This window comes from Myxocyprinus asiaticus, chromosome 11, assembly GCF_019703515.2.
Source record: "Myxocyprinus asiaticus isolate MX2 ecotype Aquarium Trade chromosome 11, UBuf_Myxa_2, whole genome shotgun sequence".
NCBI classification, from domain to species: Eukaryota; Metazoa; Chordata; class Actinopteri; order Cypriniformes; family Catostomidae; genus Myxocyprinus; species Myxocyprinus asiaticus.
The window spans coordinates 22,315,515-22,337,843 of record NC_059354.1 but is presented as its reverse complement, the minus strand read 5'-3'; the positions used below and the strand labels follow the sequence as shown (position 1 = coordinate 22,337,843).

General features: G+C 38.2%; 1 protein-coding gene across 4 annotated transcripts in view; it reads left to right on the top strand.

Annotated features, from left to right (window-relative positions):
- The window catches only part of LOC127448212 (zinc finger MYM-type protein 2-like), a 32,356-nt gene extending 16,167 nt beyond the window's left edge, over positions 1 to 16,189 (top strand). For 2 of the 4 annotated variants that reach the window (XM_051710580.1, XM_051710578.1), the window contains exons 16-23: positions 2,054 to 2,188; positions 2,464 to 2,573; positions 2,766 to 2,955; positions 4,118 to 4,260; positions 5,165 to 5,279; positions 7,801 to 8,043; positions 10,096 to 10,231; positions 15,023 to 16,189. In XM_051710580.1, the coding sequence (XP_051566540.1) occupies positions 2,054 to 2,188; positions 2,464 to 2,573; positions 2,766 to 2,955; positions 4,118 to 4,260; positions 5,165 to 5,279; positions 7,801 to 8,043; positions 10,096 to 10,231; positions 15,023 to 15,209 (1,259 nt within the window). In that variant the 3' untranslated portion in view covers positions 15,210 to 16,189. Of the gene's footprint in view, positions 1 to 2,053; positions 2,189 to 2,463; positions 2,574 to 2,765; positions 2,956 to 4,117; positions 4,261 to 4,777; positions 5,133 to 5,164; positions 5,280 to 7,800; positions 8,044 to 10,095; positions 10,232 to 15,022 lie in introns of those variants that run through there. The other 2 variants (XM_051710581.1, XM_051710582.1) reach the window with 2 other exon arrangements.
- The last annotated feature ends 6,140 nt before the right edge of the window (positions 16,190 to 22,329 follow it).

Genomic DNA, 22,329 nt, shown 5'->3' with positions numbered 1-22,329 from the left:
GATGCAGTGCAATTTCAGCACTGATTGTGCCTGCTAAAATAGATTGCGTGTGGTTAGTGAATAGGACGCAGGTATTTGCAATGAAATGCCACGTGCAAAAGTGCCACAACTGTTTAGTGAATTCACCCCACAGTGTTTCTGGAAGCGCTATTCAGCTTTGTGTGCCGTTGCTGAATTTACATTAAGAAACATGCAGTGAGAACAGTGTAGTGCTATTTGCGAACAAATGACTCCTATGAGCCAGTTCTTTGTAGAGAATAAAAAACATACAGGGCCAGATTAATCACATCCAAGGGGGCACCAGGTGACTGCAACTGTTTAATTGCCTTTGGTCCGGCAAGCTCACTATACAGTGCAGCGCGTTGAATTTTTTATTTAATGTTTGAATCAAGTTTTTAGTATCATTATCATCAGGTTTAAAAAAGATGGAGACCGCTGCTGAAGTGCCGCATAGTCACGTGGCACCTGATACATTTCGCCACGCTGTTCAGTATGGGCCTATTACAAACTAATATTATTAGTTGAGGATTTAAAAAAATGTTTTATAGATACTGCTGTGGCGTATTTCCATTCACAAGTACAAATCTCTGCAACATGCAGTTTTAATTTAAAATTATTACTCCAGAGTAAAAGTGTCTGAAATGGGATATATAAAACATTCTGAGGTTTGAATGCATATCATTGGGGGATTCGGTTTTCTCTGTCAAGCATCCCCTACTGGAAAGAATGCTTTGTGTCTTACAACATTTGCAGTTTTGGTCAGTTCCTCACGTAAAGCTGTTGTATGAAAACATGGCTCATGAGTCATATGAACTACTTTTTAAGGTTCCAATTATTCACTTATTTTGAAAAACAAAATGCATTTTAAGGCTGCACACTTATGAGTTATGTTGTAATAAGTGGTATTTTATAAATATTAATTAAATGAATAAATGTATATTTTTATTTAAAATGAACAAATGAAGAATTTGTGATGAATGACATCTCTTGCATAGTCCTTGAAAACAAATAAAAATGTGCTTGAATAGTCCTTGAATTTCACTTTGAAGCAGCTGTACAAACCTTGTCATAATATATTTATTCTGTTGATGGCTTGTATATCTCATAAATACAGTATATTATGTGTTTGAAAATGGGTGATTATAAAAGCGCTTCACTAGGGATCGGCGCTTTCATCTCTCGACACGCAGTTTAGATGAAAAAAATCCTCACAATACTAAGACTGGATCATTTGAATAAACAAGGTTTTATTCAAGATTTTTCTTCTAAAACATTTTCAGTGCATGGTAATATCTTGCACTGTTGTTTTTCTCGTCGTATTTTCGTCAACGTTTGAAATAAAATTTTAAAAATTATTCTCATAATCACATCTTTGTAAATGGAATCAAATAACTTAAACATTTTTGTGTGTAAGTTTGTTGACGAGATTAACACCATGTTCTGGATGTGTATTGAGTGCGGCTGGAAACAAAAAGCGTCTAACTTCTAGCAAAGGTAGGACTGAACAATTTAATTATTGTCCAGCAGTTTACTGACATTTAGTCGTGTTGAATATTGGAGTTTAACAGTATTAACAGAATTTGGATTATTTTTTGTCCTTGACATGTACATGTTACTGATTTATAAGATTGGCTATATAGTCCAATACCAGACAGAAATGTAAAACCAATGCAATAAGGTTTTTTGTTTTGTTTTTGTATTTAGTGATATTATGCAAAGAGTTTAATTTTTATTTTGTGTTCAGTGACGCACTTTTTAAAGTTTGAGCACAATAAACACGTAATTTGCACGCGCTCCCTCCCCTGCCCTTCAACTACCCTATAACACTGTTCACCGGCGGTGATTGGCCCTTAACCATCACGATTGTAAAAAATTGCCACCGCAATAGCCCTATACTGAAGCAAGATTCTGCTTAGGATTTGTTCTTGTTCTTTCTTGAACCTGTTTATACTAGATTATCCTAAACTCACATGGATTTTTCCTGTATTTTGCCAATAGCACCATTGGCAAAAAACCTAAAATCAAATTCCCCTTCTTCTTTTTTTTCCCCTAGACATAAAGTGTGAAAAAAGCTGTAAGGAAGTGAAGATGGAAAGCATAAAACTTGAAAATGGCAGTGACAGCTCAGAAGAGGAGGAGGAAGACAAGTATGAGCCAGATTTGGACCTGGAGAAGGACTTTCCACTAGGTACAGTACCACCAAATGAACACAAATCCTTTTATTGACCTGTTATAATATTCTGTCAAGTAACCGTGTTGTTGACCATTCTGACAGCCTCCTTTTAACTTATTGGATTGGCCCTAGATAATATTATGGGTGTCTGTTTTACCTTTTTTTTTTTTTTTTTTTTTTTTTTTACCTACTAAATCATTTTCTTCTGTTCAACTCTCCAAACATATAAATGCCGTGTCCAAATAACATGATTGTATCTAGTAAAGACCCATCACTCTGGTCTGTTCCAGCATCTGAGCCCATCCTGGTCGAGTGCCTCGATGCAGACATGCTCTTCTCATTGCCTCCAGTCCTGACTGAGGAGAAAGAGAAGATGCCTCAAATCAGAACCAGGAGGAGGGTACTGTACAGAATTACCTCAATAACTGTACATCCAATGCTGTCCTGTGATTAGAAAACCATTTGCTGTTCACATGCTGATATACAGTGATTGCTGAGGTTCTATATGAGGCTAATTGGGTCATAACCTGTCATGAAGGATGATCATTAAATGCTAATGTATGCTAATGTTTCTGACTTACTGTCATTGTAGGGTCAGAAGAGGCGGGCAGTAGAGGAAGAGTCTTCCTCCTCTTTATCCTCATTACCAGCAGTAGAGTCTCTAACAGCAGACAGCTCCTTCCCCTTGAGCTCCAGGTATGGCTTAAATGCATGGAGGAGATGGGCCACGTCTGCAGCCTCACAGTCCAGCGAGTCCAAAGGAAAGGAAAGCCAGAAACAAGGTATTTATCATAAATTATCTTTCACAAATGCACACTTTTTAAAGGGTTAGTTCACCCAAAAAAGAAAATTATCTCAGCATTTACTCACCCTCATGCCATTGAAAATGTATGGCTTCTGCAGAACACAAAGATTTTTAGAAGAATATCTCTGCTCTGTAGATCCGTTCAATGCAAGTGTATGGTGGCCAGGCATTTTGAAGCTTTAAAAAGCAGATTAAGTCATCATAAGCATAATCCATCAAACTCCAGTGGTTAAATCAATGTCTTTTTGAATTTATCCAATCAGTTTTGGGTGAAAACGGACCAAAATGTAAATCCCATTTCACTGTACATCTTGACTGCAGTCTCCTTAGTAATCATGATTTCAAGCTTGGTTGCACTTCCTATAGCACCATCTAGTGCTTTGTGCATGTGTGAAGCACTAAGAAGTGTAATCGAGCTTGAAATCATGATGGTGCCTAGAGACTGCAATGGCAAGATGCACAGTGAAAATGTTGTATTATTTTGGTCTGTTCTCACTCAAAACCAACTGGATCAGTTCAGAAGACATTGATTAAACCACTGGAGTCTTATGGATTACTTTTAAGATCTGGTCACCATTCACTTGCATTGTATGGACCTACAAAGCTGAGATATTCTTCTAAAAATGTGTGTTCTGCTTAAGAATGTCATGCACATATTAGATGGCATGAGGGTGAGTAAATGACGAGGGAATTTTCATTTTAAACTATCCCTTTAACTTAGGTTTTTAGTTTTGATTTTTTTTATTGTAATGCCAGATGAATGCAGATGAAACAAGCTTTATACAGGCTTCTGCTTGGTTTAAAGGTGCTCAATGATTATAACTTCAATGCTGTTCACATTCTGAAACAGTTTTGTTGACTATTCTGAGTTATGAGGGCACTTGTTACTAAATTACTTTTTCATACTACAATTGTTACATTTTTACACTTTGTTAATTTCAGGTTTATTTTTAAAAAATGTTTTACATTATTATAAAATGTAATTTATTTTATTGCAACCATCTTAAATAATAACAGAATCACACTATTGTAAATCTGTCTTTTTGTGCCTGGTTTAAACTTCAAGATGAGCACTCTTAATGTCACAAATCTCCTCACTGATATTGGTTAAAGTATTTTTGTGTTTCTCCTAACACCAGTTTGTTTAAAAGGCAGTCTCCTGTTGCTGAGCCCAGAAGAGCTGAATCAGTCTTTATCTTGCTTTGTGAAAGAGGTGCATCGACCCAACGGGGAGTGCTATGCTCCAGACAGCATCCTCTACCTCTGCCTCAGCATCCAGAAGGTGAGACTGCCCACACAACACAAGGCTGTGCATGCCTGTTGCATTTGCCCATTAAAGCTGTAAATAAGGATCCTTAGACTGTAGAGACTCTTGTAAAAGTTGGGTAACATTCTCATTTAAGACCACAATTAGTTGGTTCAGATGTGTTTTATTAGTTGGAAATAAACTCTATAGGAAATTAGATATTCAGGAGCAAGCACGAGCACCCTTGATCTAAACGGTGTCCAGTGATTATAACATTTGCTGTTCACATCCTGAAACATTGTGTTGATGCTGTTACTATGAGGACACCTCAGAGTGCTCATTAGAGAGATGGGCCCGGTTACCTTTTATTAAAGGCACATGTGGTGGCCCCCAAAAATATTTGGACACTTAAGTCACACTTAAAAATATATGAATGTTATTACATCAGATAACAAAATATCAATGTCTTCTACAAATAAATGATGGTAGAACTTTCCTCTGAACTAATTACATAATACTTTTTTGTTTTGTTTTTTTTTATTTTTTATTTTAGTGGATGTATGAAGTTCACACAGATGTCCTAGCAGATTAACCTAGCATTGTGCTGTAGTTCATCACATTAGCTATGTACATGCTCCACCAACATTTGTCAATCACAAAATGTCACAATGCTTTTTCTCTTCTTTTTGAACTCTATCTATATGTTTATCATTTCAAGCCTTCAAACAAATTTATCTTGTGAAATGTTTTGCTTGATGTTTTTTTTTATTTTATTTTTTATTATTATTATTAAAACGCATTGATATTTTGTTGTATAATGCAAATACAGTCAAACAGAAGCGTCCATACCATTATTTATTTATTTATTTATTTATTTTATTTTATTTTTATTTTTTGACCACTGTACGTTGTATTGCAATGCTTCTTTGTTGTTTTGTAGCATTTGCAGGACAAGGGGAGGACAGATGACCTCTTCGGTGACCCACAATATGACCTGTTCAGAGAAGAACTGAACAAGCTCCTTAAAGACTGGCAACCCACTGTTCTTCCTGATGGTAAAAGCACTAGTACATTTGAAGACAGAATAAATGCATGATTGTAATGTCCAGTGATTATAACTATTGCTGTTCACATCCTGAAAAGTGGTGTTGACTCAATCTAACTATGAGGGCATTTCTCAAAATTAATTGATTGATACATAGTTTAAGATAGGGGTGTGCAGCGATGCCATTATCTGTATTTGTCACTATGACAAAATTATCTGTATTCTGTTCTGTGTTCAGATAGAACCGGGTGTGGACGTGGCTTAAACCTGAAGTGTCTCAAAACTATTTTTAAAATGTAACTCTATATAAAATATGCCTCAGACATATTTAGATAGTAGTAGTAGTAGTAGTAGTAGTAGTAGTATTGTTGTTGTATTAGTATTATTAGTATTATTTAATTATATTATTGATATAGTCTGTATTTTTTCTCACCAGATGAAGCTGGATATGTTGGCTACATTAACTGGAATGTGTTTTTAGCTTTGGTTTCTCCTGGTATTTCTGAAATTAATATCTACTGAAACAGAATTTTCGTTTATGTCTGTGCAGTGTGCAAGTATAACAATGTTATTTTGGGGGCACTAGGTGTCAAGCAATTGTGAAATTCCAAGCTCACATTTTGCAGCGAATATTAAATACAAATGCAAACATTGAATGTTTTATGATAGGCTATACTTGGCTTATTTTGTGTGCACATACTTCAACATAATGTGGAGGACATAATTATTTAGTTAAATTACATTTAATTAGAATTAGTGAAATGCAGTGGAATAAATGGCAAGAGCGAGTTTTGGTTTCTCCGCAATCCTCCATGTGCAGGAATATTCTGAATAGATTTATTATAAGTATTTAAACCTCTATGGAGCAATTAAACTGTTTGGGAATAAAGGCTAAACCACGCAATTACCTTAATTGGTGATGTGGATATAAATGTGGCCAGCTTTAAGAGACACACAGATTAGCTCCAACCTCGTACTCAGGTTTGTTTATGGACCCTTACGTGTGAATTGTGTGCAACAGTTGGTGTTAATGTGTTAACAGACATTTTAAGAAGAGGAAAATGTGTATGATATAGTATCTTAGTTAATGTTACTCTTGACAAAGATTAGATTTCTGAGATGCGCACAATTAACAGAGACTGAAACGGAGTCAAGACTGCGGCCATCTGATGAACTTGAAATCACACCATGTGTATTTTCATTCATAAGGTTTACACTTATATGTTTATTTAAAATATTGCTTAATACCTGTGCTCATTGGATGATCAGTCTTCAGAATATTGTTTCTATTATTTGGATTAATTCATTATTCGTTTTGAAGTCATTATTTGTGCCTTTCCGAATAAGGTATTCGGCTTCAGGCACATCCCTAGTTTAAGATATCAGTGATTTTGATTGAGAGATTGTTTTTATTTAGTGGTGCACCAATCAGAAAATTTAAGGCCGATACAGATCACTGATATTTTAACACTTATCGGCTGATACTGATCCAATCACCGAATTTTATTTTTTTTTTTAAGTGCCCCCTGCCACACTTTTACAAGTTATATGTGAGTGCCTCACACTGTAAAATAAAATACAATTGACATAGATTCAAATAAATGTTAGTATTTCAGAATGGACAACTTATGAATGGTTCTGTCACTATCAAAGATCATTGTGACATATTGGCAACCAGTAAACACCATGAGAGCATCACACACAGAGAGTTGCATTCAAAAATAAGAGAGATGCGTATATCCATTTCAAGCTCCAAAACCGCTCCAGTGAGAAATCTTTAGTGTCTATGACTTGTTTTCCATCTTTTGGTGTTTTGTTGTAACACAAATCACTTATAATTAAGCAACTTCATGAAGACACAGTGCCATTAACTGTTATTAGTGGTTTTGAGACAAACCAAAATTTCTGATTTAAATCGGGGTTCTTTTAAAATAGCACTGGAATGAGTGACTGATGAGAGATTGCAGATGTTGGAGTGAGTGAAATTGAGATCGCGCATAATTGCCTAAACTTACTTTATCTACTCCCTATACCCTATATATAACTGTTGCAACTCACCTTACATCACGTATATTCATATTTGTATTTGCATCTTTATTTATTGCTTAATTGTTTTACATCCTCTCTGTCTCTAACTGTACAGCGAGTCAGAATGACTACCGCAATTGGGCACCTTACAATTCATACACATTTTAAAAACAAACCGGCATACTCATCTGAATTACAGCAAGTCTGCAAGTTTGAATTTGCGAGTACTTAGTTATTTCTCAATATCTCACCCTCCAGTAGCTGCAGTGTCGTGCTTTGAGGGCTGAGCAAGTGCTCATTCATTAGAGTAGCAATTTGTGTGATTTCATGCATGCTGATATTAAAAAATATTAGCCCTGAATCTAGGCATGATCGCAATCACAAATTTAAGACGAATATCGGCAGATCGATCGGTGTGTCCCTAGTTTTATTGGTAATATAGCTTGCACAATCTGTCATCATCTGTGTTGATACAGAATTAAGTCTCTGTTTTTTGTGTTGAGGTTCTCGTTGGGGGCGTGTTGAGGAGCAGTGTCTGTGGAGCAGTGGGCAGCTGGGGGAGCAGACGCCCTCCGTCCTGCTGAGATCTCTCCTCTATCTCAACACCAAATACTTTGGCCTCCGCACCACCGAACAGCACTTACGCCTCTCGTTTGGAAATGTCTATGGCCTCAACAGTTCCAAACCACACAGCCATGATACCACCGTCTGCATACGCATACCCTCCATCTCACATGAGCAGCATGGTGTGTTTAAAAGAATCTGAAACATTGACACTGAGCTGAAGGCCTCATTATGCTGAAGCGTAATTGATATTCTTTAAATAAAAGGTATTGTTCAGGACATTTACTCACCTTCATGTTTTTCCAACTCTATATGACTGAACAAAACGGAGATGATGGGCAGAACGACAATCTAAATCTCACCATTCACTTATTTTATGGGAATAGAAAAAAAACAATATAATAAAGTGAATGGTGACTGAGGCTGACAATCCCAAACTTTTTAGTTAACATCTCCTTTTGTGTTCCACGGAAGAAAGTCATATGTGTTTGGAACCACTAGAGGGTGAGTAAATTAAGTCAGAATTTTCATTTTTGTGTGAACAATACCTTTAAATTTAAACAATTTGTATATTTGCATATATTATTGTCAGTATTGCTGTTATTCTACAACATTTTTATATTTTCAGTTTATATATATATATATATATATATATATATATATATATATATATATATATATATACACACACACTACTAGTCAAAGGTTTTGAAACACTCATTCTTTATTATAATATTTTTTCACATTTTAGAATAATAGTAAAGTCATAAACTATGGAATAACATAAATGGAACTATGGGAATTATGTTGTGACTAAACAAAATACAAAATAAATCAAAACTGTTATATTTTAGCATCTTCAAAGTGGCCATACTTTGCCTAGAATTTGCAGACATGTACTCTTGACATTTTCTCAAACAACTTTTCGAGGTATCACCCTGGGATGCTTTTTAAACAGTATTGAAGGAGTTCCCATCTATGTTGGGCACTTATTGGCTGCTTTTCTTTATTATTTGGTCTAAGTCATCAATTTCTAAAATGTTTTTTTTATTATTATTAAATTTTAGTTTTATAATTAAATTAATATGGTGGCACAATTATATTTTTGTCTACAAAACTAATTTCAAATATTTAAGCATACGCCTTCAGATCAAAAGATTTTTAAGATCATGAGAAACATTTCAGTCAAGTGTTTCAAAACTTTTAACCAGTAGTGTATATACACACACACACCGATCAGCCGCAACATTAAAACCACCTGCCTAATATTGTGTAGGTCCCCCTCGTGCTGCCAAAACAACGCCAACCCGCATCTCAGAATAGCATTCTGAGATACTATTTTTCTCACCACAATCTGAACCAGAGTGGTTATCTGAGTTACCGTAAAGTTTGAACCAGTCTGGCCAATCTTGATTGACCTCTCTCATCAACAAGGCATTTACGTCCACAGAACTGCCGCTTACTGGATTTTTTGTTTGGCACCATTCGGAGTAAATTTTAGAGACTGTTGTGTGTGAAAATCCCAAGAGATCAGCAGTTACAGAAATACTCAAATCAGCCCGTCTGGCACCAACAATCATGCCACGGTCCAAATCACTGAGATCACATTTTTCCCCATTCTGATGGTTGATGTGAATATTAACTGACGCTCCTGACCCGTATCTGCATGATTTTATACACTGCACTGCTGCCACACGATTGGCCGATTAGATAATCTTGTGGATAATTGTTGGTGCCAGATGGGCTGGTTTGAGTATTTCTGTAACTGCTGATCTCCTGGGATTTTCACACACAACAGTCTCTAGAATTTACTTAAAATGGTGCCAAAAACAAAAAACATCCAGTGAAGGGCAGTTCTGCGGATGGAAATGCCTTGTTGATGAGAGAGGTCAACAGAGAATGGCCAGACTGGTTCGAAGTCAGTTCTGTACAATTATGGTGAGAAGAATATCATCTCAGAATGCTATTCTGAGATGTGGGTTGGTGCTGTTTTGGCAGCACGTGGGGGACCTACACAATATTAGGCAGGTGGTTTTAATGTTGTGGCTGATCGGTATCGGAGATATATATATAATATATATACACACACACACACACACACACACACACACACACAATTTATGTATTTATTTATTTGCACATAGCAGTAGATTTTTAATTGTGCATCTGTTCGATGAATAATGAAAGTTCTTTCTTATTGCATCTGTTGCTGAAACATGTCTCGTTTTACATAGAGCAATCAGGAAGTAAGAGGAGGCGTAAAGACAACTGTGACTCAAATTTTGAGGCGGATGGTGGTTCAGAAGGACCTGTTCACTGTCCTGTTAAGAAACATGAGTGCCGACTGTATGAGCTTTACCTTTCAAAGTGGTGAGTCACATTTAACAGGTTTTGTCATGCATTGACTCCACAGAAAAAGGATAAGTTGACAGCAGTTGAAACCTGCTGTCCATGACCCTTTCAGTACAGACCTGAGACCCATTTTTAAGTCTCAACTTCCCAGTTGAGAACCACAGTGTCCAGTGATTATAACATTTGCTGTTCACATCCTGAAACAAGGTGCTGATGGTGTTAATATGAGGACACCTCAGAGTGCTCAAAGCTTGACTTATTTTTAATGAAGAAAAGTTAAATGTACTGTACAACATGAAGACATTTTGAGTAACACTGGTGAAGGATAACTCATAAATAAAAAAAAATTTAATAAAATGAATAGCTTTGGCTTTGAAATTACAAGGAAGCCATTGTAAAATAGCCATTATACAAACAGATAGTTTAGACTCTAAATTCTGATTGGATGAGCCGTAGTTGTACACCTGTAACTGCACATTCTATATTAATACAGTTATACAGCTATATTAAGTTGCTTGCAAATGTACAAAGCCTACAGGGGTAGTCTATTGAACTATAATTATACTATAACCAGGGTTCCCACATTCACGAAAAACCTGGGAATATCAGGGAATTTTTTAATTGTGTCATCAAAATTAATAAAATCTCAAAACTCATGGAAATTTCAAAAGTGAATATACACTATATTGCCAAAAGTATTCGCTCACCCATCCAAATAATTGAATTCAGGTGTTCCAGTCACTTCCATGGCCACAGGTGTATAAAATGAAGCACCTAGGCATGCAGACTGCTTCTACAAACATTTGTGAAAGAATGGGCCGCTCTCAGGAGCTCAGTGAATTCCAGTGTGGTACTGTGAAAGGATGCCACCTGTGCAACAAGTCCAGTCGTGAAATTTCCTCGCTACTAAATATTCCACAGTCAACTGTCAGTGGTATTATAACAAAGTGGAAGCGATTGGGAATGACAGCAACTCAGTCACGAAGTGGTAGGCCACGTAAAATGACAGAGCGGGGTCAGCGGATGCTGAGGCGCATAGTGCGCAGAGGTCGCCAACTTTCTGCAGAGTCAATCGCTACAGACCTCCAAAGTTCATGTGGCCTTAAGATTAGCTCAAGAACAGTGCGTAGAGAGCTTCATGGAATGGGTTTCCATGGCCGAGCAGCTGCATCCAAGCCATACATCACCAAGTGCAATGCAAAGCGTCGGATGCAGTGGTGTAAAGCACGCCGCCACTGGACTCTAGAGCAGTGGAGACGCGTTCTCTGGAGTGACGAATCACGCTTCTCCATCTGGCAATCTGATGGACGAGTCTGGGTTTGGCAGTTGCCAGGAGAACGGTACTTGTCTGACTGCATTGTGCCAACTGTGAAGTTTGGTGGAGGGGGGATTATGGTGTGGGGTTGTTTTTCAGGAGCTGGGCTTGGCCCCTTAGTTCCAGTGAAAGGAACTCTGAATGCTTCAGCGTACCAAGAGATTTTGGACAATTCCATGCTCCCAACTTTGTGGGAACAGTTTGGGGATGGTCCCTTCCTGTTCCAACATGACTGTGCACCAGTGCACAAAGCAAGGTCCATAAAGACATGGATGAGCGAGTTTGGTGTGGAAGAACTTGACTGGCCTGCACAGAGTCCTGACCTCAACCCGATAGAGCACCTTTGGGATGAATTAGAGCGAAGACTGCGAGCCAGGCCTTCTCGTCCAACATCAGTGTCTGACCTCACAAATGCGCTTCTGGAAGAATGGTCAAAAATTCCCATAAACACACTCCTAAACCTTGTGGAAAGCCTTCCCAGAAGAGTTGAAGCTGTTATAGCTGCAAAGGGTGGGCCGACGTCATATTAAACCCTATGGATTAAGAATGGGATGTCACTTAAGTTCATATGCGTCTAAAGGCAGATGAGCGAATACTTTTGGCAATATAGTGTATATGTTTCTAGTTTTTCCTCCGCTTTAAAATATTTAATGTGTGGACGCTCAGGACGCTTGATGCAAATCTCGTCATCAGCAGAGTGCTCGAGCACTGAACGCACGCAGCCTGATTTTTCTAACCACGTGTCTTTGAATGCGCAGAATACGCATGCGCCTGGAATTAATTGCGCAAATTAGTGGATCCACAAGGTGGCAATCCTCACATTTGAGCCATTGCTGTCACGAAGAAATGCTAGATGTAATCGCCGGTAAATAACAGTAGACGTAGGTAAAAACAACAACAGTTGTAGCACACATACGCCAACCGCCTGTGTATGCGCACACTGTCAAATGGAGTATGCTTTGACAGGCTCGCATTCGACTTCGCAGATGCTGAGATGGTGAGATGTCAAAATCAAAGTATACTTTGGGCTTAAGCCATTGTGATCTTCGATTTGTCAGTGAATCATTTTTGTGACTGTTCTTTTAAATTAATCAAACTGGTTCACAAATTGCTCTAAATGATTCATTTACGAACCTGTCTGAATCAAAATGATTTTAAAATCTGTATACAGTAATCACAAATGCCTGAAAATGTCATGGACATTTTTTGGTCAAAAAGGGTAGGAACCACTGTATAACTGTATTACTTGACGGAAGAATTTTTTTCTGATTATCATTAAAATAATTTACTTTATTGGACATTATTGTCTTTTATAATTGCCGCTGGCAACAAGTTGCTGTGTTGCTTGGAAGCCATAAGTGGTGTACAGTGATACTAGGGGTCCTTTCGTATTCGAATGACGTCAAAGTTCGGTTCATTTGGATGATGTGAACGCTGTTCGCTGTCCGCACCAGAGTCCATTTGATAAGGTGGTCTGGGGTACGGTTCATGTGAACTCTAGTACGGTTTGCTGCTGATATGAACGCGATCATACCAGATTGCAGAAGTGAAACGCTTGTGATGTAAATTCACGCCTTTGCAGGCTACCGATCGCAATTATTATGATATAATGCATTTCTCATACCTGCTTGTCTACAAATAAAGAGAGCTGCTCACATTCTTCACATCTGTTGCAGTGCATTCACGGGCTCATGGCAGAGAAACAAAAACATTCATCACATCATGGCACATTCAATGCTTCTGCGGCAGACAAACACAGGTGTCGTTCTGTGCATAAAGTTTTGGTGATAAATCCAAAGAATAATAACACCACGAAGCTGATGTCTTCTTGTGTTGTTGCCTAGTTATAGTGATAAGTGGCAGCTGTTTGTTCTCAAGTTGATGACGCAATCGGACTGCGGTTTGGACTAGAGCCCGACCGATAAGTGATTTTTGAGACCGAAACCGATTTTAGAGAGGGGAAATTTTACCGATTACCAATTTTTGAGCTGGAATGAAAACGGACCTTTTCTATGTGGATTTTTCACCGATTTTGACTATGCAAATGTACTCAAAAGGCTGCTTTCTTAAATATTTGATATTATTATTATTATTATTATACATTGTCAACAAATTCTAGAAATGAACACTGAGAAAATAAAGAATAAATAAAAATACAATAAATAGCTTAATAAACATCAGTACTCTTTAGTATCAGTCAAATGCTGACCATTAAAACAAAGAATAAATAAAAATAAAATAAATAGCTTAAACATCAGTATTACTGTTTAGTATCAGTCAAATGCTGACCATATTAATACTGCCGAGACAAGAGATAAACAGCGGCAGCAGTGTTACACCGTATTCTGCTATGCATGTTCAGGGGAAACTTTCAACGGACTTTTAAATATTACATTTTGTAAATGCAACAACTGGAATCGTTTGGTTGAAGTGGGTACCAAACTGTGAATGCTGAACAAAACAGTTTGGTGAATACATGTTTACTCCATAGCTTTCACTCAGCTGAGAACAATGAAAGTAGCTACGTGATTAGCTAGTTAGCTATAAGCTCGTTGTCACGGAGAGTAAAAGACGGACGTTGTTTATTTTACTTTCCAGCATTGTGTTTCACCAACTAGGTAATAACATAGCATGAAATCAACACTCATCAGACACAATCCACCACAGCACCGTTGTCTGCTGAGCTGCAAAAAGATGCTCTGATGTTTACCTTTCAATCTGCTACATTACTGACTGCACTGATGAACTATAGCTGCAAAACATACATGAGTGACATGGTTGTCAGGGACAGGGTTAATGTTATATTAGTTATATTGAAAAGGGAAAATGATGGGGTCATTGTTTATTAACTTTCCAGTATGTATTTCACAAACTAGTTAGCAACTTACCATGAAGAGACAGCTTAACTCTGCTCTGTCTGCAGAGCCACCTTCAGCTCAGAGTCAGCACTGTAAACAATGGAGTCGGAGCGCGCTCTGCTGGACAAACTATGCTATGACACCAATTCTAAAACATTGTTTTCTGCATTATATGTTCTGAAAATAAGTTCATATCGGTGCATATTGGTAAGCATATTCGCCGATATCGATATATTGGTCCAGCACTAGTTTGGACCAAAATTATATGATGTGAACAGAGACCAGCAGGGGGAGGGTGTAGGAAACCAACTCAAGTTCAGTCCAAGCAATTGAGCAAAGTGTGAAAGCACCCATTCTAACAAACTATATTACTTGGCAGAAGAATTGTTTGTGATTCAATGATAACTTAAATCGTTTTTATGAATGATTTGTGTCTTATTGTTGTTGCTGCTGATTACAGAAGCAATAAGCCACTCAAAGCTGTCACAATTTTAATACAACCTCGAATGGCTTATTTCTTTACTCAACTGCACTTTAATAGATATAACATTGCCATTTAGTATGTTCATGTAAAATAACCCTGTGTGACCTGACTGCTGGATCTTTGACATCCCTACTCTGTTCCTCTCTCCCCAGCCCAGAGTCTGTGAGGCAGAGGACAGACTTTTTTTACATGACGCCAGAGGTCTCTGCTTCCTCAGACAGTCCACTATGGTTCAGCTCAACTCCTCTAGAGAAAAGTGCACTGGCTAGGCTCCTGATTCGAGTGCTGCTGATCAGAGATATATATAAAGAGAACCAGTTTGAGGAGGAGGGCGTTTAAAGGCCGATGCACTTAGAACTTCTTACTGTGCTATCATTTTACCCAGTGCATCACAAGCCAGCTGCTTTCCAAGTCACACCCTGCCACTCTCCCTTTAAACACATCCCAGTACAGTTATGAGCTATGAGATGATGTCAAGCTGAACATTGGTGGGATTATGCTGATTCGGTTCAGTCTTCCCAGAGGACCCTGAATGGAGTGGATGGTCTCCAGAAACGCGACCTGCGGAATGCTGCTTTCTTCTCTTTTTGGGGGGGGGGGCTGTTTGATTTTGTTCATTTAAATTTATTGGAAACTTTTGTTCATGTAGCATTACTTGTGTGGCCACTGTGGTCTGTAAATATTAGTAGTCTGTTAGCAGACAGGTGCAAAGACACAGGACTAGTGTTCCTATAAGTAAAGTCATGGGAATTCAGGACAATTATTTACTTCATCCCAAAATTGGACCCAACAAAGCCTTCTAAAGATGAAATTTATTTATTACCGTTGGTTGGTGTCTGTTAAAGAGAGTCTGAGATTTTCTAACAGCAGAGCAAGGGGTGTGTTGGACGCTGTGCAATGTTCCAATTTCTCTTGCCTTCCATAAGAGCATTAAAACCTACTGCAGCCCTCGACCTCTTCTTTGTGTGTGTGGTGTGTGATTGTGAGTGTTTGTGTATGTGTGGGTGTTTTTTTCTCTCCCTTTTCTTGTTGATTTAGAGTGGATTGGATAGGAATTGGTCCTTCGCAGCCAATACGTATCTGGTATTGAAACTTTAAGTGTGAAACTATTCCTCTCAACAATCAAGTATATAAAATTTTACTTTGAATTTTATCCTCAGTGTTGTACTGAGTACACGATTAAGCAGAGACATATTGTCAATGTCTTAACTTCATAGGATTTGCTCTGTACCCTTCCTGGAGTAGAGAGAATTTTGAAGGATGTGTGCATGCACAAAGGCGATTCCGTCTTTTGATAATTAAACATTACGTTTAAAACACTTGGCTTATGCAAGAGTAAAAGTGATTTATTTATGAGGTGGAAATCAGTGGGTTTTGTTTTCATGTTTTTTACTATTATTTTCTTTGACATTTTCTACCAATAAATTACAAACTCATTTCTTGGTCTTAAGATCTTTTTAAGGTCCTGTTTTTTTCCCGTTTTCTGTCTAAGCAGTATATCAGGCAAATGAAATGTGGACGTAAATATTGCAATTTGCAGTTCTGTCATTCTGTTTTTAGCCCACGCCATCTTGTTGGCTTGGAAGGGATCGAAATTAATAGCTTTCTGTAATGGAGTAAAGCTGTTTTTCCTTGATTCTGTTTCTCATTAGCGAGGCTTGCTAAGAAAAGTATTACTTGCAGTACATTGTTGTTTGTACTTTGGGTAAATTGTGCCGCATTACTCTCATAACTAGCTGCTCGTGCTACAGGCTTGAATTATATCTCACATCATGTAGCTTGATTTGGAGAGGTGTGCCATGACTTTTCTATGATATTGAATGTATGGTCTTCTCCTGGCAGACAGTAAACCACAAAAAAAAAAAAAAAAAAAAAAAAGTTAGACTTACACATTTGAAGGATATATATTTAGGGGGCAGAAAATCATAGAGACTTAATGCAGTGCTCTTTTGACTTGAGGCTTTAAGCAATTATATTGTGGTGTGGTTCCATTACTATCCATCACACCTTTTGCGTCATGCTAATAGTAGAAGACCTTTGTTATGAACAGTCACATGACAAACATACTTTAATAGAGTATTGTCTCAGGGGGGCCTGGGTAGCTCAGCAAGTAAAGATGCTAACTGCCACACCTGGTGTTGCAAGTTCGAATCCAGGGCCTGCTGAGTGACTCCAGTCAGGCTTCCTAAGCAACCAATTGGCCCAGTTGCTAGGGTGGGTAGAGTCACGTTGGGTTAACCTCCTCGAGGTTGCCATAATGTGGTTCTTGCTCTTAGTGGGGCACGTGGTAAGTTGTGCGTGGATGTCGCGGAGAATAGTGTGAGCCTCCACACGCACTAGGTCTCCACGGTAACGTGCAACAAGTCACATGATAAGATGCGCGGATTGACGGTCTCAGACATGGAGGCAACTGAGATTCGTCCTCCACCACCCGGATTGAGGTGAGTCTCTATGCTATCAGGAGTACTTAGAGTGCATTGGGAATTGCCAAATTGGGGAGAAAAGGGGAGGGGAAAAAATAGAGTATTGTCTCAAAGTTGAGCCAAGTCTGCTGTCATGATGTAAGGTTGGACTGTATTTATCTGGGGCATACAGTGTAAGCCAGACAAGTGATGAGCTCACTTGGTAACACTGGACATCTTCTCTTCCCAAACAAACACAGGGCTCACAAACCAAGCCCCTTCATGGATTTAACAACACAGAAGGTTGTCACAGAAAATAATCATGTGACAGGAGAATGTGGTGGAATGTGAGCTTTTATGACAGGATGTTTAATTGCCATTTGAAAATGTATCATCTAAAGGGGCTTTTCCACTGCACGGTACGGCTCGACTCGACTCTGCTCCCGGATACCTAGTACTTTTTTTAGTACCACCTCGGTCGAGGTTCCAAGCAAGCCGAGCCGATACTAAATGTGATGTCAAAACCCTACAGATCACTGATTGGTCAGAGAGAATCGTCACTACCAGCATCACTGGATTTGCCACATGGGACATCAACCCCCTAGTTTTAAAGTTAGCAACAGCGATAGCAGTACCATTTGTTCACGCAACTTTCGAATTGTAAAAAGAAATGGCTGTGCGCAAAACCACGCCGAACAAAAGAATTATAAATTCTATTCACTGCTATATTGAAAGCACTAGAACAAGACATTATTTGTATTACTCATACAGTTGAGTGTTTATCACTGTCTAACCACCATTTTTTCCAATAACAGTTAAGCATTTGGGCAATGAGGACAAGTTTGTTAAGCAAGCAGAATTTTAGCTCATTCATCCATTATGCAGATCTTCAGCTGTGCAAGCATACAGGGCCATTGTTGCCGAATTTTGCACTTTATAATGCCTCGCACATTCTCAATTGGAGACCGGTTAGGACTGCAGGCAGGCCAGTCTAGCACCTGCACTCTCTGCTTACGCAGCCAGGCACTTGTAATAAACATAGTATGTTGACGTTGTCCTTCAGCTAAATGCAGGGCCGTCCCTGGAAAAGATGGCGTCTGGATGGAAGTATATGTTGCTCCAAAATTTTACATATCTTTCTGCAAAGGTTTACAGAAGGATGCCCAAGCCATGATCTCTATTACAGATGCATGACGGTTAGAAGACAGTGACCATTGATTGTGTGCATTCATAAGTGGTTTTCGGCCTTGCCCTTTTTGTGCCGAGATTTGACCGGATTCCTTGAATGTTTTAACTATATTGTGCAGTAGAGGGTGAAATGCCCAAAATCCTTCCAATTTGTTTTTGGGGAACATTGTTCTCAAACTGCTGGATTATTTATTTGCTGATGCATCTGTTAGCAAATTGGCAAGCCTTGACCTGTCCTTGCTCTGGAAGGATGAGGGTTTTTTTTTTTTTTTTTTTTGGAGGCTCCTTATATACTATAAAACGATTTCCTTGCCTCTTAAACATCTCATGTTTCACGTCAGATTGTAGATTGAAGATAATTTGAAATTGGTTTCAAATTGATTTGAAATGAGATTCATAAGGAAAAACATCAAAAACACAAAGTGTGCTGTTGTAGTGCTTTCAATATAGCACAGGGTAAATATAATTAACAAATCACTCCTTTTTGTTTTTATTAGCATTTTCCATTCCTTCCCAAATTGAGGTTGTATTAGTGATTAAATTGTGGCACCATTACAGTCATAGCGCACCATGCTACATATGTTAGCTCAACAGTCGACAGCCAAGATAATGCTATTGTACCTACTTGGATATTTTTCAAAATCCTTGAATCAAGATTAAAGTTTCTAAATGTAACATTCGGAGCATTCGGGCTTTAGAATATTCTGCCTTGGGTGTCTGTAAATTTTCTATTTGTCGAATATCCCATAGACAGACGGAACGTTCAGAGTCTGGATTGGAATGTTCACAAATTTAAACACCAACTGTCAAACAGTTAAATGTAAACATACAAGATTGCTGCTGATTTCGGCTAATTGTTTTCTGGTTCAAGTAAGAAGCAATCTAGATGGAGAACACCAACCAATTTACGTGTTAGTTGGAGTAAAAATGCGTTCGGGTTCAACTTGTCCAGTTTTTGGCTGTCATAATAACTCGAAGTAGTTAATGAGAGCAACGTAACCAAAGGTTTTTCGAGGCAAGTCAGTCCACTCGGCGGTCATTTTTGGAAATACCATCAGCTATTTTCTATGGATACACGCAGCATGAAAGTATTATCTACTTGAATGGGGACAGACTGAAATCCAGAACGGCAGGTCAAGATTCTAATAAAATAACATTTCAAATAAGCAGTACAATCTAATAACGATGGTATCATAAATTGTGCTTCTATACCTCAGATCAAGCTATAAAAAAAACTATTTTTCAGGCTTGTCTAGCTAATGTACATGCGCTTTTTGGAGTTGACTGACAGATGATGTCCTTATCTAAAAGATGATTGGCTCTTACAGGTGTAAGGCGGAACTTCCTTTTCTATATCCACCATATTGGGTGTTCTAATTTCTCCCATTCATTTTAATAAAAGTGCTTAATCTCTGGCTAAATAGTCTCTGATGTAACTCACCTCGGATCATCGCTTCATGTCATCTACCCACTCTTTTAACTCTGACACGTGAACTAGCACTGTCAAAAGACGCTCTTGCACAAAATTTTGTTTTTTTAGGCAATTTTTACAGATTTAATACGCTAAACATCAGATTATCCGCTAAGAACAATACACCCAATACAAGTGGAAACACCGGAAAACGACAAGAAAAAAAAGATGGATAGATCTGTCTCGCTTTTAAAAACTTGGAACCTGCTAGTAACACCATAGCTACCAACAACAACAGCTTAGCAACTGCCTAACAACCACATAGAACACCATAGATACCACTCAGAATACGTAGGCATTGCTTCACAAATACGGGGAAAACTGGCAACATACACAACAATGGAAAAATGCAAATCTCATTGTGTAACCAAATTTTGCACGGGCAAGGACAACTCCAAATGTCTTTGGTTAGCACTGGACTGTGAATGTGATTCTGATCTTTAAACGTACATAACCTTGACTGAAATTTGCTGCAAAGTTGCCGCAAATTTCCGGCTCATTATTTTCATATGCAAATAACCTTGCGATTTGCCGCAAATGTTTGCCAGAAGTTTGCAGCTCTTCACCGGTAGTGGTGCATGTGCAGCTAATGAACGGCGAATTTAAGTTTACCAGAACTCTAAATTTTTGTGGGGCAAGTATTCAAGCTACACATGGCATACCTTTAAAACTACAAAATGCCCAAGATTTCAAACCACTTATCTTTTAAACCTCAAATCTCTCCTCAAAACTGTGTAAGATTTCAAACTACAAAAGACATACATAATATTGAAAGTAAAAATGTCTCATCTAACTGCCCAATTTTCAAACTAAAGGCTTATAACCTTCATACATCAAATTTCTCTTCAAACAAGCTTTGACTTTAAGCTGTTTAGAATGTTTTATCGACAATTGACAACAGTCAAAATTTGCCTTAAAGGAATATCCCGGGTTCAATACAAGTTAAGCTCAATTGACAGCATGTGTCACATCATTTTGATGACCATAACAATTTATTTTGACTCATCCCTCCTTTTCTTTAAAAAAAAAAAAGCAAAACTCTGGGTTCCAGTGATGCACTTCCTGTTTTGTTAAAATACTCACTTTTTCAAAAGTGTAGCCACAATGCATTAGGATATGCATGTAAACATGATGTTAGTGTGATAAAATCACTTAACTAACTTTTTCTGTGTAAAGTTATAGCCAATTTTACAACTTTGTCGCCATGACGATTTAATGTCAAGAAACCCTAAAATGACTGTAAAAATGTAAATTTAAACAACTTTACAGCTCAAATAATACATGAGTTTTAACAGAATTAATGTAAGTGTTTTTATAAAATTATAAACTTCACATGTCTTCCTTTAAACCCTCAAAAAATTGTCCCCATTAACTTCCATTGTAAGTGCCTCACTGTAACCTTGATTTCTGCTTTTTTTAAGGAAAAGGAGGAACGAGTCGAAATTAATTTTTGTGGTAATCAACATTATGCCACAAATGCTGTCGATTGAGCTTAACTTGTATTGAACCCAGAACATTCCTTTAATACACAAATGTTTCTTTTCTAGTTCAATAAATGCTAGAATGACCAGAACTATGTAATTACAGAATCACTGGATTAAGGGCATATTTGCTATGGAAAACATAATTTGAGCTCTTTTCAAACACTTCTGATGTGTTTTTCAGCACGTGTTTGTGTCCTGAAGCCTCTCACAGTACATCCAGTTGGGGGCGTCCTACATTTTCTGGTGTTGCAGGTGAAATTAAACAAGGCTGGGATGGGATAGAGACATGAAATTCTTTCAAATTTGGGCTTGAGTTTTGTTTCCAGATAAATGCTCATCACTCTCCACATGGGCACAACTCTGATCCCTGCTTCAGCAGTACTGGAATGTGGTCAGTCTGTTTTTTCCGTGTTTGAGTGACGCAAAAGCACTCCGAGGTTACCTCACCAATGTGACAGTGCTTGTGAACTTTGGCACCTCCCTGCATTTTTGAGTGTTATGTGTGTGTATGTGGATGATTTCTCTGTACTGCACAGGCACATATCTGTTTATGAACAAGGGAGAAATTATACTGTGAAAATCAGTTCAAAGAGAGATAAATCAGTGGTTTGTACAAAAAGAACAGGCTGTTTTATGAAGGCACGTGCAGGTATGACAAATGCCCTTTTTTGAAGAGGCAGCTTTTTTCTTTCTTTTCTATCAGTTGGAGTTGGCCAGACTCCAGTTACTTGTCCCATTGAGCTAAAGCTAAAACGACCACCAGCGCACACACAGCCGAGCGAGCGTGAGGGCGGGCGGATGTAAAAACATTTTTTCACCCTCGTGGGTTTTTTGTTTGGGCTCAATCCCCAGTCCTTTCAGAGGACATAAAGGAAGTGCTGCCCTCAGCAGGGTCATCTGGGATAGAGCCGCGG